The sequence below is a fragment of the Enhydra lutris genome, unplaced genomic scaffold, assembly GCF_002288905.1.
Source record: "Enhydra lutris kenyoni isolate GAN:26980312 unplaced genomic scaffold, ASM228890v2 scaffoldscaffold54, whole genome shotgun sequence".
NCBI classification, from domain to species: Eukaryota; Metazoa; Chordata; class Mammalia; order Carnivora; family Mustelidae; genus Enhydra; species Enhydra lutris.
This window is the reverse complement of record NW_019154138.1, coordinates 244351-270060: the sequence shown is the minus strand read 5'-3', so window position 1 is coordinate 270060 and position 25710 is coordinate 244351. Positions and strand designations below refer to the sequence as shown.

Genomic DNA, 25710 nt, shown 5'->3' with positions numbered 1-25710 from the left:
TTTGAAGGTTAAATGGAATAATATGTCGACAGTGCAGACCCAGCCTAGGAGGGTGGCTAGGTTCTCTCCAGTTTGACTACACAAAGTAAACATGTAACTTAAAAAATATCTTAAAATTCCTTAAAATGCCTAAAGCCTAGTGAAGGATGGTTTATCCATAAGTAGTTTTACGATCCTATCCAGTCATATGTGTGATGAACACTCTGGTCCCTGGCACACACAGCTGGGTATGCGGGTTCTTAACAATGGCATTGGGGCTGTCCCCCAAACCTTCAAGCACCCACAGTCTACTTCCTCCAGAATTCTATTTCCACCAGGAATCACATTTCTCTGGGAATCATATTTTTTTAGGTAGGTCTCCACAGTGCAGCTGAATTTTCAACTCTTCAAATTTTCTCTCACCCTGCTGGACATTTACCACAAAGAAGTTGTTTTTGTCCCTTTATAAGCCTAACAGTGTCCTCCACTCCATCCACCACAGGAGAAGAAAGCAAAACCTTGTCCCTGCGGAGACAGAGCCATTTGCCTGAGCTCAGTCTCTGCTGTCCAGACCTGCCTCCCAGAAGTATTAGTCAAAACCACAGTGGCATCTTCCTAGGTCCCTCCCCATTGGTGAAGTGATAACTTTGCTTCTTTTGCAGGCGCAAAAGATGCATTTTTCAATGCCAACATGATGGATGAGGCCAAGGGTGATGTGAGAGTAACAGCAGAGGAAAGTTCATATATTCCTACTGTACCTTTAGGATCCCTATTACACAGTGTACTGTTTTTCATGAACGATATGCCAAAGCCCCCAACCCAAATGCTTCAAAATCACATTCAATCCATGATGTAAAAAATTACTCAATATTTTCGTAAATAATGTCTTATAAAGTTGGGATACATCTTATATGCTTGCATGTCTTATATGCTATAGCAATGTCTCTGAATCTATTTTTTTTAAAGATTTTTTATTTATTTATTTGTTAGAGAGAGAGAGAGAGTGAGCACAGGCAGAGAGAGTAGTAGGCAGAGGCAGAGGGAGAAGCAGGCTCTCCACCGAGCAAGGAGCCCGATGTGGGACTGGATCCCAAGACGCTGGGATCATGACCCGAGCCGAAGGCAGCCGCTTAACCGACTGAGCCACCCAGGCGTCCCTGAATCTATTTTTTAATTATCATTGCCTGCCTTCCAAAGGGTCTTTTTAGACATTTCTTTCCTAAGCATCAGGCCCCCTCCTCATGGAAGTAAATGCTGCAGTTATCCTTTGTATCTGTTTATGTATCATAGCCCTTTGGAGAGCCACAAAACATTGCCCTTCCAGGAACCAACGCTCACGTAAGTGGGGCAAACTGAGAATGCACAGCCTCCCACGGTGTGTGTGTGGTACCCTCCCAGCTGCCAGATGTCCGACTGCCAAATGAGTATTTGCAGTGATAAACTGAATTCAGAGCAAGGATTTACCAGCTGAGGCTCCTGGATTCTTGGAAGTCTTCTCTGAGCAGCTGGAAAGGAGGGATGGACAGGGAGTTGTTATCTGCAGGCAGTAGTATGCTGGCAAATGTTTATCAGCTCTGGGGGGCTGGATGGAGATGGGGTTTGACTTGTAGCCTTTGCTAATTTCAGCTGAGTTCAACCTACCAACACAACTCCTGGGAGGAGATGTGCACAACTGACTCTCCTGTACTCTTGAGAACCAGCTCCAGCACACGGGGGTGGGGGTGGGAGTGGTGGGGGTGTGTGGATGATGGGAGCTGGTAGAGAATGTACACCAGGCACACACAGGAAGGGAGGAGCTAGGGTGGGACTGGGGGAGGCAGATACAGTGAAGATGAGGGTGTTACTAGGGAGTCCTAAATGTCCTGCTAAGAAATTGGAACATTATCCTATCAGGCATCAAGTTACCTAGTGGGGAGGTGAAAAAGGCTGTAGGACAGCCTACCAAACATGTTAGTCAAAATCTATCCCCAAACTCTCAGGCAGTCCATCTCAAACTGTCAGATAAATTCATTAACCTGGTCAAAGGCATTGATGACAATAATTTTGCTGATGGCCCAGAGGCGGAGGGCAAGTTCAAGACAATAAACACAGGAAACCACATTGAAGAGAAGGCTACCCATGTGAAACTGCTGGGCACGGGGGAAGTGCAGGTGTCTGAAACACGTGGTACTCAGGAAACCGCACTCAGCAGAGCTGGGCTGACAGAGGCACTGACTCCAGCTGGGAGGTAAAAGGAAAACATCAGAAACATCCTCAGCAGTCTGGCAAACTGGCCATTGGGCAAAAGGATTATTTGGCAAGTTGGATTTTGCCAGATTGGTCTGCTTCCTGCGAAGCATGTCCTTCTAAGAGGAGGAATCTGGTGGGGGGGGGGGGATGTGCAGGTTGAGAGAGCATATTTTATATGCTAGAAGAAGCAATGTTTGTAGAGAAGAAGGAAAAGCCAATTTCCCCCTAAAATACAAACTGTAGGAAGTAAAGTGGTATTTCTGGGTGGAGCTATTAAAGATGCTGAGGTGTTCAGTGGGGGGATGGCCCCCATCATGTAGGCAGGGGTGGGGGTCTGGGGGGGTTGGCACACACAGATCTTCAGAGGCCAAAACATCCAGCCAGAGGGACCAGCATTATACCAGTGGGCAGTGAGACCCTTCAGTGGGTCTAAGTAGGGGCCTAATGGGTCAAGGATGGGGGCAGGATGGGAAGTATCTTGTTTAAGTTTGGTCTCCAGAATGTTGGGTGCAGGGTTAGGCTTCCTGACTACCAGTCCAGTGCTCAGATTGAAATACAAACCTATTTCATCAGATCCTTTGGCAGGGCAGGGAAGTGCCCACCCCAGCCCCCGTGAGGCGGCAACCTCATGTGACCCTATGGTCACAGAGTGCCTTAGGAATTTGGAGAGGAGGTCTTGGTGGATATATTGAAACAGCTTTGGTGTTAGTTACTGCCACAGTACTGCTGTGTGACAAACCCCCCCAAAATGAGGCTTAAAGCTGTTATTTATTCTCATCCACTCATTTGCGAGTCATCTGGGGGTGTGGTATGCTGGACCCACTCATAGCAGCTCATGATAAGGAACCTTGTAAACCGTTGTGAAAATGTACCATTAATTAACAATTAAATTGTATGAACTTACAATTAAAGAACTTATATTTTCAAATGTTATCACTTCCTAATTATTTTACTGCTCCTGCAATTATTGGTGCTTGTTGATAGACCATGGGATGGTGCGCTACAGCATGTCGCTTCCCAACTCTGCATCCAGACATTCATCATGTTTGAAATCAGCCATCATTAAATCAGTATTTATACCACTGAAAATGACAAATGCTGCAAATCGGGACTTTTTTTTTTTTTTTCTTAATCAGATAGCTGGTTGTTAAACATTTATCCATGGGCCAATGGTTGGGAATCACTGATTCCTGATCACTGAGTGGACTCGGGCTTGGATCTAAGACGCAGGTCAGTGAGGGCAGATCTGCTCTATGTGTCTCCCGTTCTCTCCTCATGGTGGTGGCCGAGGAACCAGGAGGCAAGCTATTACAGTCTAGCTTGGATGGGCCCGCTATCACTCCCCCTGCCAGTGTCAGTGGGGTGGGGTGAGTGAGCGACAGTCACAGGACACAGGATGTGGCTCGGGGGCGAGATGAAGCAGTGAGAACAATGCAGCCTCTGGGAAAGTGGCTTCTAGGGGCTGAGAGCCTGGGTCTTCTCTCCTCTCTCTTTTCTTCTCTCCTTTTATGCGGGGGAGGGAGGGAGGTTTCAGATCTTTTATTGTGAAACACCAAACATGCATTTTAAAAGCGAAAGTACACCTAAAAACGTATATTTATATCACAAAGCACTGACCACATCATAGCTGCAAATACATTTGCTAGAATGTGTGTATCTACACTAGTATGCAAGCCAAACTGATTTCTACACAAATATTAATATACTATCAGTAGTGATAGATATTTTGTACATTTTCAAAAGAAAACAACACACTGTTTTACAACAAAACCACAATTAAGATCTTCATCAAGGCTTCTGGATCCATTTTCTTAACAAAAGATTTTTTCCCTACACAATGAATCAAATACTTTCCCTACACAATGAATCAAATACTTCTTATCAGTCCTGAGATGCTGGAGGACGCTGTGGCATTCCCTGGGGACTTGTCTGAGCAGAGTAGCTGCTTGTTGTCCAGGGGAAAGCTGTCCCTTTCAGCTCGGCTCCTTGGCCCTGAGTCAGTTGCCAGGGTTTATCAGAGGAGGGATCCTGCTCTCTCCTTGCTTCGCACTCAATGAGGCTACCAAGATGATCCTTGTAGCTCCTTCACTGGATGAGTGTAGGCTGTATTGGCACAGGCCTGCGTTTATCTGGCTCTCAGTAAATTTGGAAGAGAAAGCTCTTTGACAAGTCACCTCCCTGGTTTAAGGGAAGCAGGACACATTGGCAGAATTTTCATTTTATTCTCAATTGCATTATCTGTAGGATGAGGACAGTAATCTTAGAGACTTCATGGGGCTATTTTAAGAATGAGAAGAGATTATATATAGGGAAAACTTTTAGCCTGGCAAATAGGATGTGCCCATTATATTCTATAAATTAATACTTTATTTTCTTTTTTTAGGAACAATCTTAGGTTCACAATAAAATTGAAGGGAAACAATCGGAGAAAGACAACTATCATATGATCTCCCTGATATGAGGGAGAGGAGATGCAACATGGGGGGTTAAGGGGGTAGGAGAAGAGTAAATGAAACAAGATGGGATTGGGAGGGAGACAAACCATAAGTGACTCTTAATCTCACAAAACAAACTGAGGGTTGATGGGGGGGGGGGGGGGGGGGGGTGGGATTATGGACATTGGGGAGGGTATGTGCTATGGTGAGTGCTGTGAAGTGTGTAAACCTGGCGATTCACAGACCTGTACCCCTGGGGATAAAAATATATTATATGTTTATAAAAAATAAAATTAAAAAAAAAAGTAAAAAAAAAAATTGAAGGGAAGGTGCAGAGATTTCCCATATACTCCTTACCCCCAGCCAAGCCCCCCCACCGCGACCAGGGTAGTACAGGGCAGTACATTTGTTACCAGTGATGAACCTACACTGACATATTATCACTCAAAGTCCATACTTCACATTACCATTCACTCTTGGGTTTGGACAAATGTGTAATGACATGTATCCATCATTTTGGTATCATATGGAGTATTTCTAAGCCCTACAAATCCATTGTTCTCTTACCTATTAATCTCTCCCTTCCTCTCCCCACCCCAACCCCTGGTCCCCACTGATCTTTTAATGTCTCCATAGTTTTGCTTGTTTTGGAATGACATATAGTTAGAATCATACAGTATGTAGCCCATTCAAACTGGCTTCTTTCACTTAGTACTGCGGGCTTGTTTCCTCTATGTCTTTTCATGGCTTGATAATTCATTTCTTTTTAGCTTTGAGTACTACTTCATTGTCTGGATGTACCACAGTTTATTTATCTACTCACCTACTAAAGGACATCTTTGATATTGCTAATTACATTTTAGCTAGAGACTTTCTAAAAGTCCACAAATTCTAAAAACCACCTTTGGCACCCCCTTTCCCACTCATCCGTCAACTCTCTTTCTAACCTTTATTAATCTTCCTATTCAGAACCATTTTTCTCTTTTCTTTTTTAAAAGATTTTATTTATTGGGGTGCCTGGGTGGCTCAGTCGTTGGGCATCTGCCTTCAGCCCAGGTCATGATCCCAACATCCTGGGATTGGGCCCCGTGTCAGCCTGTTTCTCCCTCTGCCCTTCCCCCTCCCCCTGCTTGTGCTCTCTCTCTCATTCCACACGTGCTCTCCCTCTCTCTCTCCCTACCTCCTGCTCATGCTGTCCCTCTCTCTCTCAAATAAATCAATAAAACCTTTATTGATTTATTTGAGAGAGAAAGGGACAGCATGAGCAGGAGGTAGGGGCAGAGGGAGAGGGAGAAGCAGACTCCTCGCTGAGCTGGGAGCCCATCTGAGGCTCAGTCCCAGGCCCCTGGGATCATGACCTGAGCCAAAGGCATCTGCTTAAACTGACTGAGCCACCCAGGCGCCCCAGAATTTTTTCTCATTCTTATTCTTTTTGTAATTATGTAAAACACACATGAAACTTATCATCTTAACTGTTTTTGAATTAATTCATTAGTGTTAAGTATTACTCATTGTTGTGCAACCGATCTCTAGAACCCTTTCCATCTTGCAAAACTTAAATTCTGTACCTGTTAAACAGTAACTGGTGACTTTCCCCTACCTCCAGCCCCTGGAAACCACCATTCTACCCACTGTCTCTGACTGTGACTAGTCTAGGTGCCTTTTCAAGGTGGAACCATACCAAAAGACAAAAGCATTTGTCTTTTGTGACGACTTGTTTCACTTAGCATAACGTCCTGGAGGTTCACCCATAAGTAGCACGTGTCAGAATTGCCTTATATCGTAAGGCTGAAGAATATTCCACTCTATGTGTCTACCGCATTTTACTTATGCAGTCATCCATCAGTAGACACTTTATTTCCTCCATTTGGCTATTATGAATAATGCTGCTATGAATATGGGTGTATGAATATCTCCTCAAGTTTCTGCTTTCAATTCTTTTGGATATATATGTAGGAGTGGGATTGCTGGATCATATCGTAGTTCTATTTTTATTTTATTTTTTTTTTAGGAACTGCCATACTGTTTCCATAGCAACTGCACCATTTTACATTCCCACCAGCAAGGATTCCAGTTTCTCTACATCCTAGCCAACTCTTGCTATTTTCTGGTCTTTTGTTTGTTTGCTTGTTTTATAGTAGTCATGATGTGCAGTGATATCTCCTTGTGGTTTTGAGTTGTATTTTCCTGATGATTAGTGATATTAAGCATATTTGCTTTTTCTAATTCTTACCGTCATCTCACCAACCAAACTGCTCACACCGCAAGAGCAGGCCTCCACAGACAGCTGCTATCCAATTTGTTTGTGCTTGTTCGTGTGGCTGCATGACGAATAAGATATATTGATCTTCTCTCCTTTTCACGTTGCAATTGCCTGGAGGAAGAGTGCTGTGGTTTTCTGATTCTCCCTAGTGACTTAGGAAAGTCTGAAGTTGGGGCAGAGTTATGATGATTATGTGGTGGGATGTGAGGTCTAGACAACATGGCAGACAGGAAGGGCCGGGAATGTCTAGCTCCCACCTGGAATTAGTCCCAGCCTCCACATCTTCTCTCCGGGTTCACTCTCATGGTCCTGTGCACCCTCTCTTCGCCAGGTACAAGCCTCGGGAGAAGCTGAAGGTGAACTTCGGCACTCCAGAGTTCCTGGCCCCAGAAGTCGTCAACTATGAATTTGTGTCCTTCCCTACGGACATGTGGAGTGTGGGAGTCATTACCTACATGTTGTGAGTGCCCAGGAGCCTGGCTCCCATCGTGGAACAGCCCTTCACAATTACTCTATCTGAGGGGGGAGGGACTTAGGGTATTTATACACCAACTCTTATCAGTCATTGCTTGTGAGCTGATGCCGAGGACCTTGGTTCCCTGAAACTTCTGGGCGGATAAAGCAGCTTCCACTGGAGAGAAAGCTCTCTAGCAAGGAAATACAGGTGCTGTAGTACAACAGAGCGCAAAGGAGAGGAGATGCACAGGGCAGGACACGGGCTGCTGCATCATCTAACCTTGTCCTTCCTGCCCTGCACTGTTTTCTCTGGACTGAGGGAAGCAGAGTTAGGATGGACTGAGATGAGATATGTGCACTGACTAAGCATTCTCATCTTTGTGACCTCCCTTGGCTTTTTCCTCAGAGACCCAATCAAGTCGTGCTTTGCTCCCAGACTTATCATTACAGTGCAGTTGCTACTGTGCATCCCCACACTTTGTATGGGTGTACTGCATCAGGTGGGGGAAGTTTGAAGCCCAAGGCCAGCCAGTTAGAGTGTCCTGTCCCTCCGCCCTCACTCTAGAGGGGCATAATGAAGCCAGTTTTCCTTTGGCCCCCAAGGCCTGGAGTAGTCTCTCAGCTCACCAGGCTGACTCGGAGACATGCTAAGGTATTTTAAAATTAAGTCAATATGTACCTGATAAATGGACATACTGGACTGGGTCTCAGTTTATTCTTCACTTCAGGCTAAAAGGAAAATAGGTGAGCATGACTGGGGATCTATTCAAACCCTCTTCATGCCTCTAAATTTTCAGTCCTGCTGCTTGTTCCCCTAACAGAACACACTGGACTATCTCCTGTAGAGAAGAAATGGGGGAGCCTCTTGGTTCTGGTTAATGTTCTTGAACCTCGTAAGACCTCTACCCTCTTGTTGCATGTTGGCATATATGGCTTCTACACACTGATGGTCCTTTCTCTCCTCTGTAGACTCAGTGGTTTGTCCCCATTTCTAGGGGAAACAGATGCAGAGACCATGAATTTCATTGTGAACTGTAGCTGGGATTTTGACGCTGATACCTTTGAAGGGCTGTCGGAGGAGGCCAAAGACTTTGTTTCCCATCTGCTCGTCAAAGAGAAGAGGTACCTTTCATTGCTCATCATTCTGAAGCCATTCTGACCATGACCACCCATCTGGGTGCTGTGAAGGTCAGGCTGATGCTGGGTTTCCTCTATCAATTCTGTCCAAGATTACTTAGTCTGCTACTTCATTGGAGCTAAAAAAGTAGCAGGGGAAGAGATGAAGGAAATCATTAAAAAAATAAACTAGGAGCATAAAATCTAGACAGAGTTTTAGAAAGGACCACACATATAAATTAGTCCTACTACTAAGTTATCACTTCTAGTAGGTTAATGTTGAAAGAAAGTTGAGACATGCAGATGTTATTCCCCAGAATAAAGGCCAGAAAACCTTTTGTTGATAATGAAGGCCGACTTTGTTTTCAGCAGCCCTATCCAAGTCATGGGTGGAACCATGGAGTTTTCTGATAATCAGACACTAAGAAATAATTGCAAACAACCCAGGGCGAGGTCCAAGAATCTGAGCTCTGAGACAGCCCATAGTTCCTTGGCCTTTCCTATTTTATTCTTTCTGATTGTGAAAAGTTATGAGAGGAAAAATATTTTTAATTCAGATGAACAAAACTGACATTTTTCTCTGGAAGGAGAGACAAGCTTCTTTCAAGGCTCATGTTCTTAAGAGTAACTCTTTTTTTTTTTTTAAAGATTTTATTTATTTATTTGTCAGAGAGAGAGAGCGAGAGCAAGCACAGGCAGACAGAGTAGCAAGCAGAGTCAGAGGGAGAAGCAGGCTCCCCGCTGTGCAAGGAGCCCGATGCGGGACCCGATGCGGGACCCGATCCCAGGATGCTGGGATCATGACCCGAGCCAAAGGCAGCTGCTTAACCAACTGAGCCACCCAGGCGTCCCTTAAGAGCAACTCTTAAGAGCAATTCCAGGCCCAGCTGGCCTTCCTACTCCCTGCCTTGATTCCCCAGCTCCCTCTGAAAGAGGTGATTAATCACTGGGCTACTTTCCCTCTGTAGAGGGCAGGGGCATTTTGCCGATGACTTTCTCATACTTCTAAGAAGGGGAATTTTAGGCATGAGGAGTTCCTTTTTAGTAAGTGGCACAAATCTGCCTGAATGATTAATCTGTTCCACTGACTCAGGCTTCTTAGCCAGCCGAACTATCTTCTGGACAACCAGAAAAGGCAACCCTAACTAAAAGTTTCAACTTCTCTTTGATTTCACAGCTGCAGAATGAGTGCCACACAGTGCCTGAAACATGAGTGGCTGAATAATTTGCCTGCCAAAGCTTCAAAATCCAAAGTTCGTCTCAAATCCCAGTTATTACTGCAGAAATACATGGCTCAGAGAAAATGGAAGGTATCTGTTTTTTCTTGGGAAGGCAGAATGTGTCTTTAATGTGTCCTTTGAAAGAAGTGTAGCTGTTTTTACTTACATTTTCATTCTAAATAGATTCAGGAGAAAAAAAGTGTCTCATGTCAAAACCTGTTATCTTGATTAAAAATGCCACCTACCAAAACCATCTGGCATAAAAGTGGCATTAAGTTCATACTTAGGTGGACACTTGTAATAACAGAATGAAGTTTGAGCATATGTTCCCAACGACAATAGTAGTGAAGTGTTTGGAACTTACTGCCTGCAGCTTGAGATCTGATTCATGCATGTTTCAGGAAGAAGGGCTGGAGAAACCCTATTAGGTTTTAAAGGCTTCATAATTTTGTTTACCAAACCGAACTCTTTGGTTCTATGGACATAAAATCTGTCTCAAAAACATTTGTCCTCCAGGAAAGTGGCTTTCCTGCATCTTGATATCAACTCAGATCCTCACTAAAGAACAAAACCAAAAGCCTTTACCTAGAAAGCCAGCCAGTATACAAATATACATACACATACATACGCTATGAAATAAAAATACCCCAACATTGGCTAAACAGAGTGTGATGCACTCAGATATTTTCTATTCTGTGGTATTTGTTTTCATTCAAAAAAGTGCAGGTCATAACCCACCAATTTGACTTCATGACCCAGTGGTGGATTGTGAATCACAACTTGAAAAACAGCATTCCAATGGACTTCATTTTTCATGTGAAAAGGGCAGGATAACCTATTTTCTCACTTCATACCTGCTCCAGAATGCCCCCAAATCATGTGGCTTCTGTTAGAAGGTTGCCACAAATTTGTTTTCTCCATTAAGTTCTCAGTTTTGAACAAGCCCAAGTGGCTAAACTTGTTTAAGTCCTTTTATTGTTCTTAAAGCAATTGGTCTAAAAATATTTTTTTTTCTTCTTTTCTCTCCTTAACGTCAAGAAACATTTCTATGTGGTGACAGCTGCCAACAGGCTAAGGAAATTTCCAACTAGTCCCTAATTCTCAACACTGCTGCTCCCATGGGCCCAGAAATTATTGAGACTGGTGATGAAGTGATGACTCAAGATTTTTAATAATTCAGTCTTGTACTAATATTGATTCTTCTTATTTCGTAAAGAAAGGTTATGGCTGTTGCCTTCCTTTTGGATGAAAAGTGGCTGTAAGGAAAGTGACCTACAAACTTTTTTTCTGCCTTATAAGATCAAACTATGTTGAAATGCTGTGTTTACTTTTCAAGTATAACTACTTTGGGTGATAAGCGTAAGCATGCTTTAGGTAGGTAGGAAAGCTTCTACTTTGTATGCATCAAATTTAAAGTCTAAACTTACTCTGATTAAAGAACTAAATAGACTATTACATGGGGCATGTTATTCAGTGCTATTCCCTCCAGTACAAAGAATTCTTAGAATTTTGATTTGCTCAAGAGTGAGCTGACATTTTACTATACTACCCTGCTCTTGTGGAAAGCAATGTGGATTTAGGCCAAGGATCCTCAAACTTGTTTTAACTTGTGTTCTCTTTTGAGAATCAAACCATGCATCCTTTAATATTCTTTGAAACTTCAAAATATACCACCTATCCTGGCTAAATCAGAACTATGATTATTTTGAATGTGCTTTTTAAATCTATACACACCTCCACCCTCTTCTAATTGGCCCTGTCCTGGCATTGGTAGTCTCATTCCTGAACTCCCTTCTTCAGTTACAAGCTTAGGGTCTAGTAAATCTGGAACTGACAGGCAATATGGAAAAGAGGGATAAGAGTGTAATGATGTTCAGCTTTCTGAGAGAAACACAAATGGTATATCATGAGACAATAAACTGCTCTGCTACAGCTTTAGTAAGGATATACCACTTTCAGGGGTGCCTGGGTGGCTCAGTGGGTTAAGCCTCTGCCTTCAGCCTCTGCCTTCAGCTCAGGTCATGATCTCAGGGTCCTGGGATCAAGCCCCCCCATTGCATGGGGCTCTCTGCTCAGCAGGAGCCTGCTCCACCCCATCCACCAGCCTACTTGTGATCTCTGTCAAATAAATAAATAAAATCCTTAAAAAAAAAAAAAAAGGATATGCCACTTTCAGTGTTGTCATTTAACTTATAAAATTAGTAACAAGAAGCACTTTATTATTTGAAAGTAACAAATGCTTTTAATTTCCTTGCTTCTAACCTGATTTTTGTGCTATCCTCATGAACTTCTCAGGTCAGCAGTTTTAATTACCTTTAGCTTAGTTTTTTTTTGTTGTTGTTGTTGTTTTACTTTTAGTTTTTAATTAGCCATGCAACAGTTTCACAGCCTTTCAGGATTTTTGTTCAAATAAAGACCCTGCTTTTTTTGGCAGAGGGCGTGGGTGTGGGGAGGGAGGCAGAAGGAGGCGAGGGGAGTCCTACTGCTGCAGTTCTCAAGTTGTAACTTTTCTCCAGAAGGCTAACTCTGGTCGAGAACTAAGATTTTTCAGTACCAGCGTATGTAGGCCTGCTCCAAGCTGGCCAACTAGTGGATGAACATCAGAACAGAGAGCTGCTGAAAATCTCCCTTTCATGGGAGAGTACCCTGATTTAAGATAATGCCTTATTTTAAAACAAGCTAATTCTCTGAAAAGGTTTTAGGAAGGCAACCTCCAGAAGGAGCCAGAGTTACCTTATAATTCTGTCAGGTACTGTGATTCTTACATCCCTTGGGATTTCTGACTCTTGGGAATGCTATGAATCTTCTCCCCAGAAAAACATAGTTAGCTACTTTGCTTGATCTAGAGCACCACTGACAGAAATATTATACGAACCATATACATCACTTTAAAAATTTCTAATAGCTCCCCTAAAAAAACTGGTAAAATTAATAATTTAACACAGTAAGATCAAAAACACTTCAATTTATAATCAACATAGAAACTATTAATGAGATATTTTATATTTTTCTTCACACAAATCTCCAAAATCTGGTATGTATTTTACACTTAAAATACATTTCAGTTCAGATAAGAGGTTTTCATCAGACATGCTTAGTTTGTATTTAGATTTCATGAAATTTACTGTGGAAAAATATACTCACATACTCAAGTTGTTTGAAACACCTCAAAGGTTTTCTAATAATGAGGTTATCCATTTTTACATTTAACTTAAATAAAAACAGGAATTCGGTCCTAGAGTTGCATTAGCCATAAATTAGCCACATGTGGTTAGTTGCTTCTACATTGGACAGGCCAGATATAGAGAGAATCCTTTACCTATCAGATTTTATTTTTTTCCCCCTGTATGCTGTTATTCTTTACATAGAATTCCCTCAGGAGGGCTTTGTTTAGGTCAAGCCCACACAAGTGAGAAGTAATGTGATTTTAGCCTCTCTTATCTGAAATTCAAGGGAACTTTCAAAGCTCTAAATTTTTCGGATATTTTTAGTTCTCTACTTTGCTGGTATTTTTAGATTGCAACTGTGCTGGTATCAACTATTTCTAATGGATTTTCCATTTGAATAGTCATTGGAAACTGCTGGGCAGAGAAACTCTAAAAGATAGGACCCACTTTTTTCACCTGTTAGATTGGTGTGCTTGTGGGGGTGGAGTGGGGAAATGGAATTCTTCCACTTTCGTTAGGTATGTGTCCAAATAAAAGTCATACCCACACTTTCACCCAGCAATTTTATTTCTAGAAATTTATCCCTCAGCAATTCTTGAACAAGTGGACAGAGATTTGTGCAAAATGTTTACTGTAGCACTGCTGCTAATGGCTGAATGAAAATAACCTCATATGCTTATCAGTATGAATTTAGTTAAATAAATTTTGCCACATCCATATAGGGAAATACTTTGTAGCTGTTAAACATAGATCAAGATGTACTGACCACCACCTTTTATTACAGGAAAATTACAGAATATATATATATATATAGTATCATCTCATTTGTGGAGAGACATATGCTTATATTTGTATTAAAATTTTCCAGGATATGCAAGAAACTTAGCAGTGGGGTGTGGAGTATGGGTGATGGGGAGAAGGGGCAGTTCCACTTTTCACTTTATAACTTTCTGAATAATTTGAATTTTTTTTTTTTTTACAATGAGCATGTATTGCTTTTATAATAAAAAATGAGCAATGCAATGTCAAATGTGGACCTTACTCTGACCTTGATTTGAACAAACAATAAAAGGATATTTTAGAGGCATCCAGGAAAATAAAATGCTAAATTGCATATTCAATAATACATAGAATTTCAGGGGCGCCTGGGTGGCACGGTCAGTTAAGTGCCCAACTCTTGGTTTCAGATCAGGTCATGATCTCAGGGCTCTGGGATTGACACTCACACAGAGTCTGCTTGAGATTTTCTCTGCCTCTCCCTCTCCTGGCTCATGCTACTTCTCTCTCCCTAAAATAAATAAACCTTGAAAAAATAATACATAGAATTTCTATTAATTTTGAGAGTTATGATAATGGCAATGCAGTAATAATGTAGGTTAAATGACTAGGAAAAATGGATACAGTTACGCAAATGTGGCAAAATCTTTGTTAACTATTGGGTCTGAATGATCAATACAGGGTTTTATTATATATTCATTTGAAAATTTTCATGATAAAAAGTTTTTTAAATCACTTAAATGAATACCATGAGGCGGTGTTAAAGAAGTGAGCTTCCACAAAGTCTTTACACAGTAGCACTGAAATGTACTCACTAGGTAGTAAGCATCCATCACTGGAAATATAAGTGTGCTGGAAAATTGTTGTTTTGAAAGAATTGCTTTAAGGCAATGCCTACTCCCCAACCCCAATTAACTTAAGAAATAACCATATAAGAAATAACAATGTTCCAGATAATCAAAATAATTACCATTACCTGCTTTTAAGGATAAAGGAGGAAAAAGTCACAAACATAACTTATATTTACTCTCATGGAATCAACAGTGAAAAGGCAATCTAAGATGTGGGAAAAAATATTTGCTAGCATGTATCTGCTAGTTATTATCTAGACTATATAAAGAATTCCTGGGGCACCTGGGTGGCTCAGTGGGTTAAAGCCTCTGCCTTCAGCTCAGGTCATGATCCCAGGGTCCCAGGATGGAGCCCTACATCGGGCTCTCTGCTCAGCAGGGAGCCCACTTCCTTCTCTCTCTCTGCCTGCTTCTCTGCCTACTTGTGATCTCGGTCTGTCAAGTAAATAAATAAAATCTTAAAAAAAAAAAAAAGAATTTCTACATTCTCAACAACAACAAAATAAACAACCTGATTCAAAAACGGGCAAAAGACTTAGGTAGGCACTTTTCTATAAATGATAAACAAATGACCAGCAGCACATGAAAAAATGCTCATTAATCATTACAGAAATGCAAATAAGACCTCAATGAGATACTACCTCACGCCCATTAGAATTAAAAAAAAAAACAACAAAAACAGAAAATAAAAAGTGTTCAGAAAGTAAGTGTTGGCAAAGATGCGGAGAAATTGAACTCTTGTGTACTGTTGGTGGGAATATAAGATAGTGTAGACACTATGGAAAACAGTATGATAGTTCCTCAAAAATTTAAAAATACCATTAGCACATGATCCAGCAATCCCACTTCTGAGTAGACATCCATCCAAAAGAATGGAAAGCAGGGTCTCAAAGAGATGTTGTACATCCATGTTCATAGCAGTATTATTCAGAATAGCCAAAAAGTGGAAGCAAACCAAGTATCCATTTACAGATGAATGAATAAAATGCGGTCTATCTTTACAATGGACTACTATTCAGCCTTAAAAAGGAAGGAAATTCTGACACATGCTACAAGAATGAACCTCAAGGAATAATGCTAAGTGAAATAAGCATAAGTGACATATGAATCCATTCATATGAGGTACCAATCTAGAATAGACAAATTCAGACATAAACAGTATGGTGATTGCCAAGGGTTAGGGGAGGGAGGTAGAGTTGTTTAATGGCTGTAGTCAGTTATGCAAGATGAAAGAGCTCCAGAGATTGGTTGTGTAAGAATATGAATGTACTTCACACTACTGAACTGTACACTTAAAAATGGTAAAATAGTAGGGACACCTGGGTGGTTCCATCATTAAGTGGATGCCTTCAGCTCAGGTCATGATCCCGGGGTCCTGGGATCGAGTCCTGCATCAGGCTCCTTGCTTGGTGGGAAGCGTGCTTCTCTCTCTCCCTCTGCCTGCCATTCGGCCTGCTTGTGTCCCCTCTCTCTGTCAAATAAATAAAATCTTTAAAAAAAAATGGTAAGATGGTAAATTTTGTTAGGTGCATTTTACAGTAATAAAAGAAAAAGTGAATGTGCCTCATTTTACTTGGTAATGAATAGACTGCTTTTGACCCAAAGCCAGAAATCTAAATACTGGCACCAAATAAAAAAATTATACACTTTCTTAAAATAAAATGAGGAAAGGGGCTCCTGGGTGGCTCAGTTGGTTAAGTGTCTGACTCTTGATTTGGGCTCAGGTCATGATCTCTGAGTTGTGGGATTGAACCCTGTGCCATGCAGGGCTCCGCAGAGTCTGCTTCCCCTCTCCTTCAGCTCCTCCCCTTGCCATCCCCTCAACCCCCAACCCTTGCACTCTTTCTCAAATAAATAAAATCTTAATAAATGAAGAAAAACCTCACTTACCCATTTCAGATCAAAGTAATAACAAGACCTACTGTTTAGTGAACACCTTCTAAGTGCCACTTACTTTAGAAATATTACCTTTAATCCTTACAAGGTAGAAAGTATCTCTACTTTATAAATTAGGAAACCGAAGCTCTTTAAGGTTTTGAAATTTCCGTAGGGTGGAAGTGGCAGAGTCAGAATTTAAATGCACTGTAATTGCTTTCAGGTTTATTCCCCTCTACCATAGGGCTTGCTGGACATTAAGCCTATGTTGGGATCATTTGATTGTGGCATTTCTTTGACCTTAGCTGCTAAATATCTAGAATTTACAAAGGCAGGGGAGAAGAGAAATTACTTGTTTAGCACTCCAGGTCTATGCAGCAGGCATTATGCCTTACTTTGAGCAGATAAAATGCAACCACTAGTACTACTGATACCATTCTAAATAGGTTTTCAAAATTTGGATGTAGTCTCTTTATTACATTCTTTATGGAAGTTTTTTTTTTTTTTTTTTTTTTTTTACAGATTTTATTTATTTATTTGACAGAAAGAGATCACAAGTAGGCAGAGAGGCAGGCAGAGAGAGAGGGGAAAGCAGGCTCCCCGCCGAGCAGATAGCCCGATGCGGGGCTCGATCCCAGGACCCCAGGATCACGACCCGAGCTGAAGGCAGAGGCCTTAACCCACTGAGCCACCCAGGCGCCCCTCTTTACAGTACGGGAATATTTAATTAGACCACATATTCTTAATTTTAGTTAAAATCATGCCTGGCATGCTTCAGATCCCCTAGCAACATATCTTCCACAAAGGCCCTTTCCTCTAGTTTTAAAATAAGGAGTATTTAATAAGGTTACATTCTTCAGGATGTGGATGTCAAAGAAAATAACCCTCAGTCCATCTGACTTTTTAATATGCTGCTAATGTGTAATTCATTACATGAGGCATTTATATGTGAATTTTTCTCTCTCTAGTCTAACATTTGCTAAATACTTATACCAGGTACTGTGCTAAATGTCTTACATGTATCAGCTCCGATGCACCTTCAAATTATTCTATGAAGAAGACACCATTTTTAGTCCTACTTATAGAAGAGGTATAAAGAAGTTAATTAATTTGCTCAAGGTTTGACAGGTAGTAAGTCACTGAGTGGGGTTTTAAACCCAAGAAGTCTGATTTCAGAGTTTGTGGTCTGGTGAACAGCATGGTTCAGCATATGGCTTTTTTCTACTAGAGTAGACCTAGCTTTTGGCATAGCAATGACCCCACAAACTGATGACAAGGGCAACCTGAATGTATTTTTTTTTTAATATTTTATTTATTTATTTGACACAGAGAGATCACAAGGAGGCAGAGAGGCAGGCAGAGAGAGAGAGAGGAAGCAGGCTCCCTGCCGAGCAGAGAGCCCAATGCGGGACTCGATCCCAGGATCCTGAGATCATGACCCGAGCTGAAGGCAGAGGCTTAACCCACTGAGCCACCCAGGTGCCCAACCTGAATGTATTTAAAAATAACATTTATTAACTTAGGTTGTACCATATGCTGATTTAGCCAAACCAAGAAACTTACACAAAAACCCAAGTAAAATTCTTAAGACTTCATTCGGCCTGTATTTGATATTCTGGATAGGACAGGAAACTGTCGTTTGCTTAAAACAAAAGAGCAAAATTGCTTCAATTCCATTTTGTAGGAATGCAGACCTGTGGGGAGCCAAGGCACTGTGCCTGACCTAATGAATTTGTTGCTCATGTCACCAGCCAGTCTGAGCTCAGCCCCAGTGCTGGCTTCTTCATTATTAAGGCAACAGTCTTAGGATCCTTGTTATAAAAGTTTAAACAAAATTCTAAAGCTCTCATATCTTCATTGAGGTGGCAGATGTACTGTTGGTTTACAATCCAAGGTAGTCTAGAAGCTGAAATCATTCTGCTGTAGCCTTTTGTGCTTTGGCAGCATTTTCCAAAATTTTCCTTTTCCATTCTTCATAATCCTGTGTCAGATCTTCATCTTTTTGCAGTTTATGTGAGCTTTCTACTACATTCTCTGCTTCTGTGAGAGAAAATTTTCAAAGTGTTTCAAAATTCTTATACTGACAAGTAAACTTGTTTGAAGTATCTAATTAGTTAATTAAAAATAGGTACTATCATGCTAAAATGAGAAGTGGAAACAGCAGCTAACACATCAGTTTTTTGCTTCTAAACTCCAAGCTTGGGGCGCCTGGGTGGCTTAGTGGTTAAAGCCTCTGCCTTCGGCTCAGGTCATGATCTCAGGGTCCTGGGATTGAGTCCCGCATCGGGCTCTCTGCTCAGCAGGGAGCCTGCCTCCTCCTGTCTCTCTCTGCCTGCCTCTCTGCCTACTTGTGATCTGTCTGTCAAATAAATAAATAAATAAAATCTTAAAAAAAAAATAAATAAACTCCAAGCTCTCCACAACATTCTGTAGTTAGCATTCATCAAGCACTTATCTTGTGCTTCAAGACGCTGTACCAATCACTTCAACGGCATCATCTCATTCAACTCTCACCACAATTCTATGAAGTGGGTGCTAATATTAATTACAACTTTATAGACTGGGAAATTGAGGCTTATAGAAATTAAGTGACTTTCCTAAAGTTATGGAGCCAGTGGGTGGTAAGGCAGGAGTTGAACCTAAGCAGTTTGGCTTTAGATGTTTTCTTACATAGTAGTTCTATTAAGTTCTGTAATGACTGCTTGGAAAACTGGTCTTATCAAATGATTTTCCAGATTTATTTAAAACCTAACTCTTGTCATACAAGTAGCACAGGACTAGTCACTGCATTAAACCCACTGTACACTAATCCCATTGCACTAATTTCAAACTTTGTCCAGTGTTAGTACGCCTTACCCTTTGCTAGAGGTTCAGCCATTGTTTTCTTTTTCTTCTGTGGTGGAGTAGCTGAATCTCCAGCCTCTCCTTTAAAAAAAACCCAAAAAACACAAAAGTGTCATCGGGGCTAAATTTTTGCCTGTTCTCAATTTTAGTAGTTGGGCTTATTTTGGATCACACACACAAAAAAATAAGACACCTTGACTGACCAAATATAAGGATAAGGAGAAGGCAAATGCCCTCCCTTCCTTGGTTTCTCTTGTCAGACTGAAGAATCTTTTCAAGTTTATGTATATGGAGACTGGCATTTAACACTGGAGCATGTTAACAGAGAAACTATTTTTCAGGCATGGAGTCATATAGTCACAGCTGTTTTAAAGGTTATTAAGCTACTTTATTTGAAAAACAAAAAAATTTCTCACTAAAAACTTACCTAGTCCACATTAAACACAGAATTCAGAAAGCAGCCATTTTGCAAGTTTGAAAATATTAGACTTTTACCAGTTGGTTTACATTTTCAAATGACACATTCTTGAAATACGGTATGAATACTCACTATCAGCCTGCTGTCCAATCTTCTCTAATTGTTTACATAGTCGATCAAATATGGCTTTTTTTACACCAGATGTGGCTACCATTTTGTTTTTATCCACCTTTAGCTTTAGAATCCTACAAAAGAATTTGACAAATTATGGTTTTTAAGACCAATATAGTTGTCTTCTCTGGTCAACCAGATTATTAACTTCTTTCCTTTCTGCCCATGTTTTATGAAGAGTTCCCAACTGTTTAGTTTTCCCTTTATTCCACACATATATTATTAGCTATAACTATGTAAATCTGCCTTTTGAATTTATTTATTTAGCTGTTTATGGGACTGAGTAAAAAATATACATGAGATCTGTTACGTAAGAAAAGGGATGCATAGAAGACATTTGCTCTGGTGTTTCATGCCTCGAAGAATTCCTATTAAATCTCAGAGGTGGGGCGCCTGGGTGGCTCAGTGGGTTAAAGCCTCTACCTTTGGCTCAGGTCATGATCCCATGATGCTTCCTCCTCTCTCTCTCTCTGCCTGCTTCCCTGCCTACTTGTGATCTCTGTCAAATAAATAAATAAAATCTTCAAAAAAAAAAAAAAAATCTCAGAGGTTACTGATTTGCTGAATGACGATCATAGCATTTTAAAATATTCAGCTCATTTTAATCCATGAAGCTTACATCTGTACTACAGGGATGTAAACTACTTTCCCCTCTCCAAAATCCCTAATTACCACTCCACAACAACTACTAATGAAATACACAAAACAAGACTTCTTGTCTGTTATTTAGGATACTAGATCTAGTCAAACCTTTCTTTGCTCAGCATAATTCGGTTTCAAAAGTGGAGTTGTCAATATTGTTTTTTCCAACAGCAGCCACACTCCTCTCCATATACATATCTTTGTTGAATCAAGGGGACATTTTCTATGAATGCCAATTAATTGCTTCCAGGTATGTGGCTAAGATAGCTAAAAAACCAAAATAGGCGGGGTAGTAAGAAACCCATTCTTTAAGGGCCAACTACATTTTATTTTATTTTTTTAAAGGTTTTATTTATTTATTTATTTGACAGAGAGCAAGCAGGGGAGTGGTAGGAAGAGGAAGAGGGAGAAGAAGGCTCCCCGTGGCGCAGGGAGCCAGATGTGGGGCTTGATCCCAGGACCCTGGAATTGTGACCTGAGCCGAAGGCAGATGTTGAACTGTCTGAGCTGAGCCTCCCTGGCACCCCTACATTTCATAAGTAGTTTTCCAGCAAAATAAAACAAGACAACTTTAGACAAAAATAACAATTATTAATATTTCCAAGGTAACATTTCGGTATGTAAAAAGATAACACCAAATTTTAGATCCAGATGTAAAAATGTATCATTGGTGTTTCGTAAATTATTTGAAACATAGTTGCAATTAGTACCTAAGAAAATATATAACTGGAAAAATCACAAACTACAGTTTCAATGACAGATTTTTATAAAAGGTGGAGCCTGGGGGTACCTGGCTGGCTCAGACTAAGAGCATGTGACTCTTCATCTCAGGGTTGTGAGTTCGAGCCTTACGAGCCTTACGTTGGGTATACAGATTATTAATGAAAATAAAACGTGAAAATAAAAAAAGGTGGACCCTGAAAACAGAATACCCCGCTTATATATACAAATGCCATTTGGCAAGCAGACTTTGGCAATAGGGGTTCCAAATTGTCAGCTATATTGTGGGATAAACAAAATCTGGTCATTGGCCACTGTTTCTAATATTTTTTTTTTTAAAGATTTTATTTATTTATTTGGCAGAGAGAGAGAGATCACAAGTAGACAGAGAGGTAGGTAGAGAGAGAGGAGGAAGCAGTCTCCCTGCTGAGCAGAAAGTCCAATGCAGGGCTCAATCCCAGGACCCTGAAGCTCACGACCTGAGGTGAAGGCAGAGGCTTAACCCACTGAGCCACCCAGGCGCCCCTCTAATATTATTTATATAGGAAAATACACTCTGAGTTGAAATAAACTAAGTAGAAGTCCTCTTTGGGAAAGAGAAATCTATTTTTAAATTGTGGACTTTTCTTAACGTTAAAAGGCACACTTACTTGCATGCTGAAAGTAATGCAGCAGTGGTGAAAAGTGGCCTGGATAAGTCGAGATCCAACTGCTGTGTTTGTGGAAGACTGGATTCATAGCTAAGGGAAAGCAGTGTTTGTGAAATTGTTAAAAAATATTATTTCAAAAAGACTGAAAATGTAAATCAGAACTTATAAGCTATTTAAATGTATGAAATAATGCATTATGTCACCTTACCATATTAGTTATTTTTTAAGATTGAATATAAAACATCAGATAATTCTGCTTTATGTGTCAGTATAAATTTTCAATTAAAGTTCTTTATGCTTCATACCTTTGCAGTATCTTTGAAGCCATGTTCACTGCTTCTGTACAGCTAAACTGTACAGCTAGGTCTCTTATTCCAATATTTGATTTCAGGCCCAGTAAACATTCAAAAGATTTAAGACAGCTCTGATACATCTTCTTGTTCAAACCAGAAAGTTTAATTAAATAATCCTTTGAAAAAAAAAATGCACCAATCATAAAAATCATAATCACAATCACTCTATATATTGGTGCCCTTAAACATTTGTTTAGTAAGTCAACTTTTCAAAATTAACTAATTCTGTGGCAAGTGGCTCTATCTAAACATTTAGCTTCATTTAGTCAAGTCAGTAATCCCATCAAGCAGAGCTGAGTACTGCTCTCAAGGGGCTCATACTAGACAGTCATGCATAAGCACAGATAATTTAAAAAACAAGTGTTACTACAGCCAAGCTGTGAATAAAAACACAGGAGACACATACATGGTCATCTGTTTTTCACTGAAAATGTCAATGTGCAATTCATTGGGAAAAGGAAGGAGGGAAGTAGTGGAATAGAGGTGGGAAGGATGAATGTGTGCAGGGAAAGGGAGAGAGGGAAACTGGGAAACAGAAGGATCAACAACTGAGGGAAAGCAACACTGCCTGGGAGAGTCAAGGAAATCTTCATAAAGGATGTAACAGCAAGGCAGGGTCATGTAAGACAAATAGGAGCTTATCAGAAAAGAAATGCAGGTAAAGAAAAAAGTTGTTGCATTTACAAACTATAAGTCATTAAAGTTCATGGTCTGTTAAGTAAACAGTGTAGCTTGAGGTTAGTGTTCAAGAGAAGCCGGAGAAGCTGACAGTAATGGGGAGTCAACCCATTGGGAGCTAATGGTGTTTTTAATGCCATCATTTAATGGGATAGGCACTGTTAAGTGTGTTACATACAGTATACGGTTTAATCCTCACAATCTAGTAAAATGGATATTCTTATCCCCACTTTATGAATGAGGAATCCAAGCTCACAGAGCTAGTAACTAGTGATATTAAAATCTGGTCTTAACATCTAACTTTTCTTGAATCCTAGCTTGTACTCTCAACCACTGTGATACTAGAAGAAAAACACACATTAGTTTAAAAGCATGCACTTTAGGAAGATGCTAGCAGCAGCATGAAAGATGGTCTTGAGTAAAGAAAGAGGTGGCCAAGGAAACGAGATAGTAAAGGTAATTTTCTGCAACTCGACAAAAATGATTTTAAAATACATCTAGATTATATATGACTATAGCCAGGAAAATTCTAAAACACAAGAGTTTTGAGTCTAGTCCAACCAGAAATTACAAGGTATAATTAAGTTTCAAAGTTGCAGAGGATTATTTAGACATTAATGGGACCTACTTACTCTGTCCAAGGGGCACTTCATACAAGAAGCTGCAAGGTCCAGACACATGACTGCATTGCTGGTTTCTGTGGTATGTGCAGACAGGCCATTACAATTCACCTGGGACAGCCGCAAGTACTCCTCAGCTTTCCTGGTTATAAGGGTAACATGCTCACTAAAACTTTTCCAGACGTTTGCCTAACATTCTGGTCAACAATGAATACAGCAGGGTAGATTTCATTCTGGGCATAATTCCTAGGCAAGTTTATGTGGGGATCCGAACAAGAAGCACATCCTTTGGGGATGTGGAACAATGTTTTCTAACACAGAACCAGCCCTGACTTCAGATTCCACTGTGCCCAACTACATTTAATGAAAACTAAGTTATTCAATTTCTTTTTTTTTTTTTTAAGATTTTATTTATTTGACAGAGAGAGTGAGAGAGGGAAAACAAGCAGGGGGAGTGGGAGAGGAAGAAGCAGGCTTCCCCCTGAGCAGGGAGTAGAATGCGGGACTCAGTCCCAGAATCCTGGGATCAGGACCTGAGCAGAAGGCAGACGCTTAACGACTGAGCCACCCAGGTGCCCCAGTTCTTCAATTTCTTAAAACAAAAAAACACCGGCTTTCATCCTTCCATTACTGGGACAAACATAAACTATCAGATGCTGGCAGTTACACCAGGGTTCCTTCTTCCTTTCTTTATCCGTTCCTCTAAATCAGTGGTACTCAAACTTTGAGGTACAAGATAATCACCTTGGGGCTTGTATAAAGAGATTGCTGAGTCCTATTCTCAGAGTTTCTGATCAGTAGGCGTGAAGTGGGACCCAAGAATTTGCATTTTTAACGAGTGCTGTTGCTGGTCCAGGAACCAACCACACTTTGAGAACGGCTGTTCTAAATGATTACGGCGTTCAGGAGGTCTTTACTTCAACTCTTTCAACAAGTCCTTTCCTCACCTTCCCTCATTTAACTGAGCAGCAAGGCAGGGCCTAGTCTTGTTCACACTTCAGCCACAGTAGCTTTATTTCTAACGCTAGATTATGCAAAGGGCTTATGCACAAGCTATCGCTCTTCCCACATCTTCCCATGGCTGGCACCTTCTATCAATCGGGTCTCAGCACAAGCGGCAGCCCCCTCCGAGGCCTTTCTAATATTTTTTTTCCAAAATTTTATTTAAATTCTAATTAGTTAACATATATCTAGGTGGTGGCTGTTTTTAAGGAAAAGCAGACGCCAGAACGTGCTCTGTGCTCCTCCCTCCCTCGACTCGGCTCACCACCTAGTTTCGGCTCACCACCTAGTTTCGTTTCCCTCCTAGTTCTTGGCGTATATTTACTGCAGTGACCTCCAAAAAGGTCTGTACCCCGTCTGTGTGGTTCACCACTGTAAACAGACCCTCAGGAAGTATCTGCGAAACGACCGGAATTTCGACTATCCTCGTCCCACCACCGTGCATCCCACAGAGCCATTTGTCCCCAGGGACGTCTACAATCACCCCCCTTCGTGTGTGTGTATGCCTATAAACAATCCCAGTCCTAAACCCCAGCACCTGGGAGTGTGACCTTATTTGAAAAAAGGTCCCTGGAGTTGTAAGTAGCTAGGATAAGGTCATATTTGAATAGACTGGGCCCCTAATTCAGGATAAGCACACTGCCGGGACATTCTTCCCGGGCCTGATCCCACCGGGCTCCAGCGACCCCCCTCATTCCGCGGCGCCGCCGCCCGTCACGCGGGCCTCGCCGGAGGAGTCCAAGGCCGCTGAGGCCAGCGCCGCCAGACCCACCTCAACACATCTGGCTCCGCGATACCCAAGCGTGCCGCTAAACGCCGGATCAGCCCCGACTCCATAGCACGGAGAACCACTCGCGCGAATCGCTGCAGCGCGACGAAACCCGCGCGCAAATGCCGCGCCCGCCAGTGAGGGCCAGGCCCCACCCCTCTGCTGCATCTGGATTGGCTGGGACGAGAAGCCGCGACCGCTGCGCAAATCAAGCCTAGTCTTCTTTTTGCTCATGCGCACCACGACCGCACGCTCCTGGGCAGGTGAACTCGGACTAGCGGCTCCCCCTTCTTCCATTTCTCCCGTCTTGACAGAGTCCTCAAACGATGTCTTTACTTCCTGTTGGCTCCATCCTGCCGCCGAGAGATACCCTGCTACTCTGCACCTTACCGCCCTCTCTCACACACTGGGGAGAGACTGGCTGGCACCCAGGTCCGTCAGTCCACGGATAAGTGGCAAGAGCCAATAAACACGC

The 25710-nt window shown here is 41.4% G+C and overlaps 2 protein-coding genes across 5 annotated transcripts in view; one reads left to right on the top strand and one right to left on the bottom strand.

Moving 5' to 3' along the window:
* The window catches only part of LOC111157401 (myosin light chain kinase 3), a 39448-nt gene extending 27751 nt beyond the window's left edge, over positions 1-11697 (top strand). Inside the window, exons 10-13 of one of the 2 annotated variants that reach the window (XM_022518773.1) lie at positions 7238-7366; positions 8332-8484; positions 9656-9788; positions 10737-11697. In XM_022518773.1, coding sequence (XP_022374481.1) covers positions 7238-7366; positions 8332-8484; positions 9656-9788; positions 10737-10796 — 475 coding nt within the window. In that variant the 3' untranslated portion in view covers positions 10797-11697. The remainder of the gene's footprint in view (positions 1-7237; positions 7367-8331; positions 8485-9655; positions 9789-10736) is intronic. The other variant, XM_022518775.1, reaches the window with a different exon arrangement.
* On the bottom strand, positions 8522-25653 carry LOC111157402 (origin recognition complex subunit 6). Of its 3 annotated transcripts, none has more exons than XM_022518778.1 (7): positions 25239-25653; positions 23477-23606; positions 22119-22282; positions 21814-21903; positions 19763-19875; positions 19225-19293; positions 8522-8618 (listed from the first exon to the last, which is right to left on the bottom strand). In XM_022518778.1, the coding sequence occupies exons 1-7, from the start codon at positions 25301-25303 to the stop codon at positions 8605-8607; spliced, it is 645 nt and encodes a 214-aa protein (XP_022374486.1). In that variant the 5' UTR covers positions 25304-25653; the 3' UTR covers positions 8522-8604. The 3 variants fall into 3 exon arrangements, with proteins under 3 accessions (XP_022374486.1, XP_022374484.1, XP_022374485.1); XM_022518776.1 differs by lacking the exon at positions 8522-8618 and adding an exon at positions 17837-18408; XM_022518777.1 differs by lacking the exons at positions 8522-8618; positions 19225-19293 and adding an exon at positions 17837-18408.
* Positions 25654-25710: the final 57 nt, after the last annotated feature.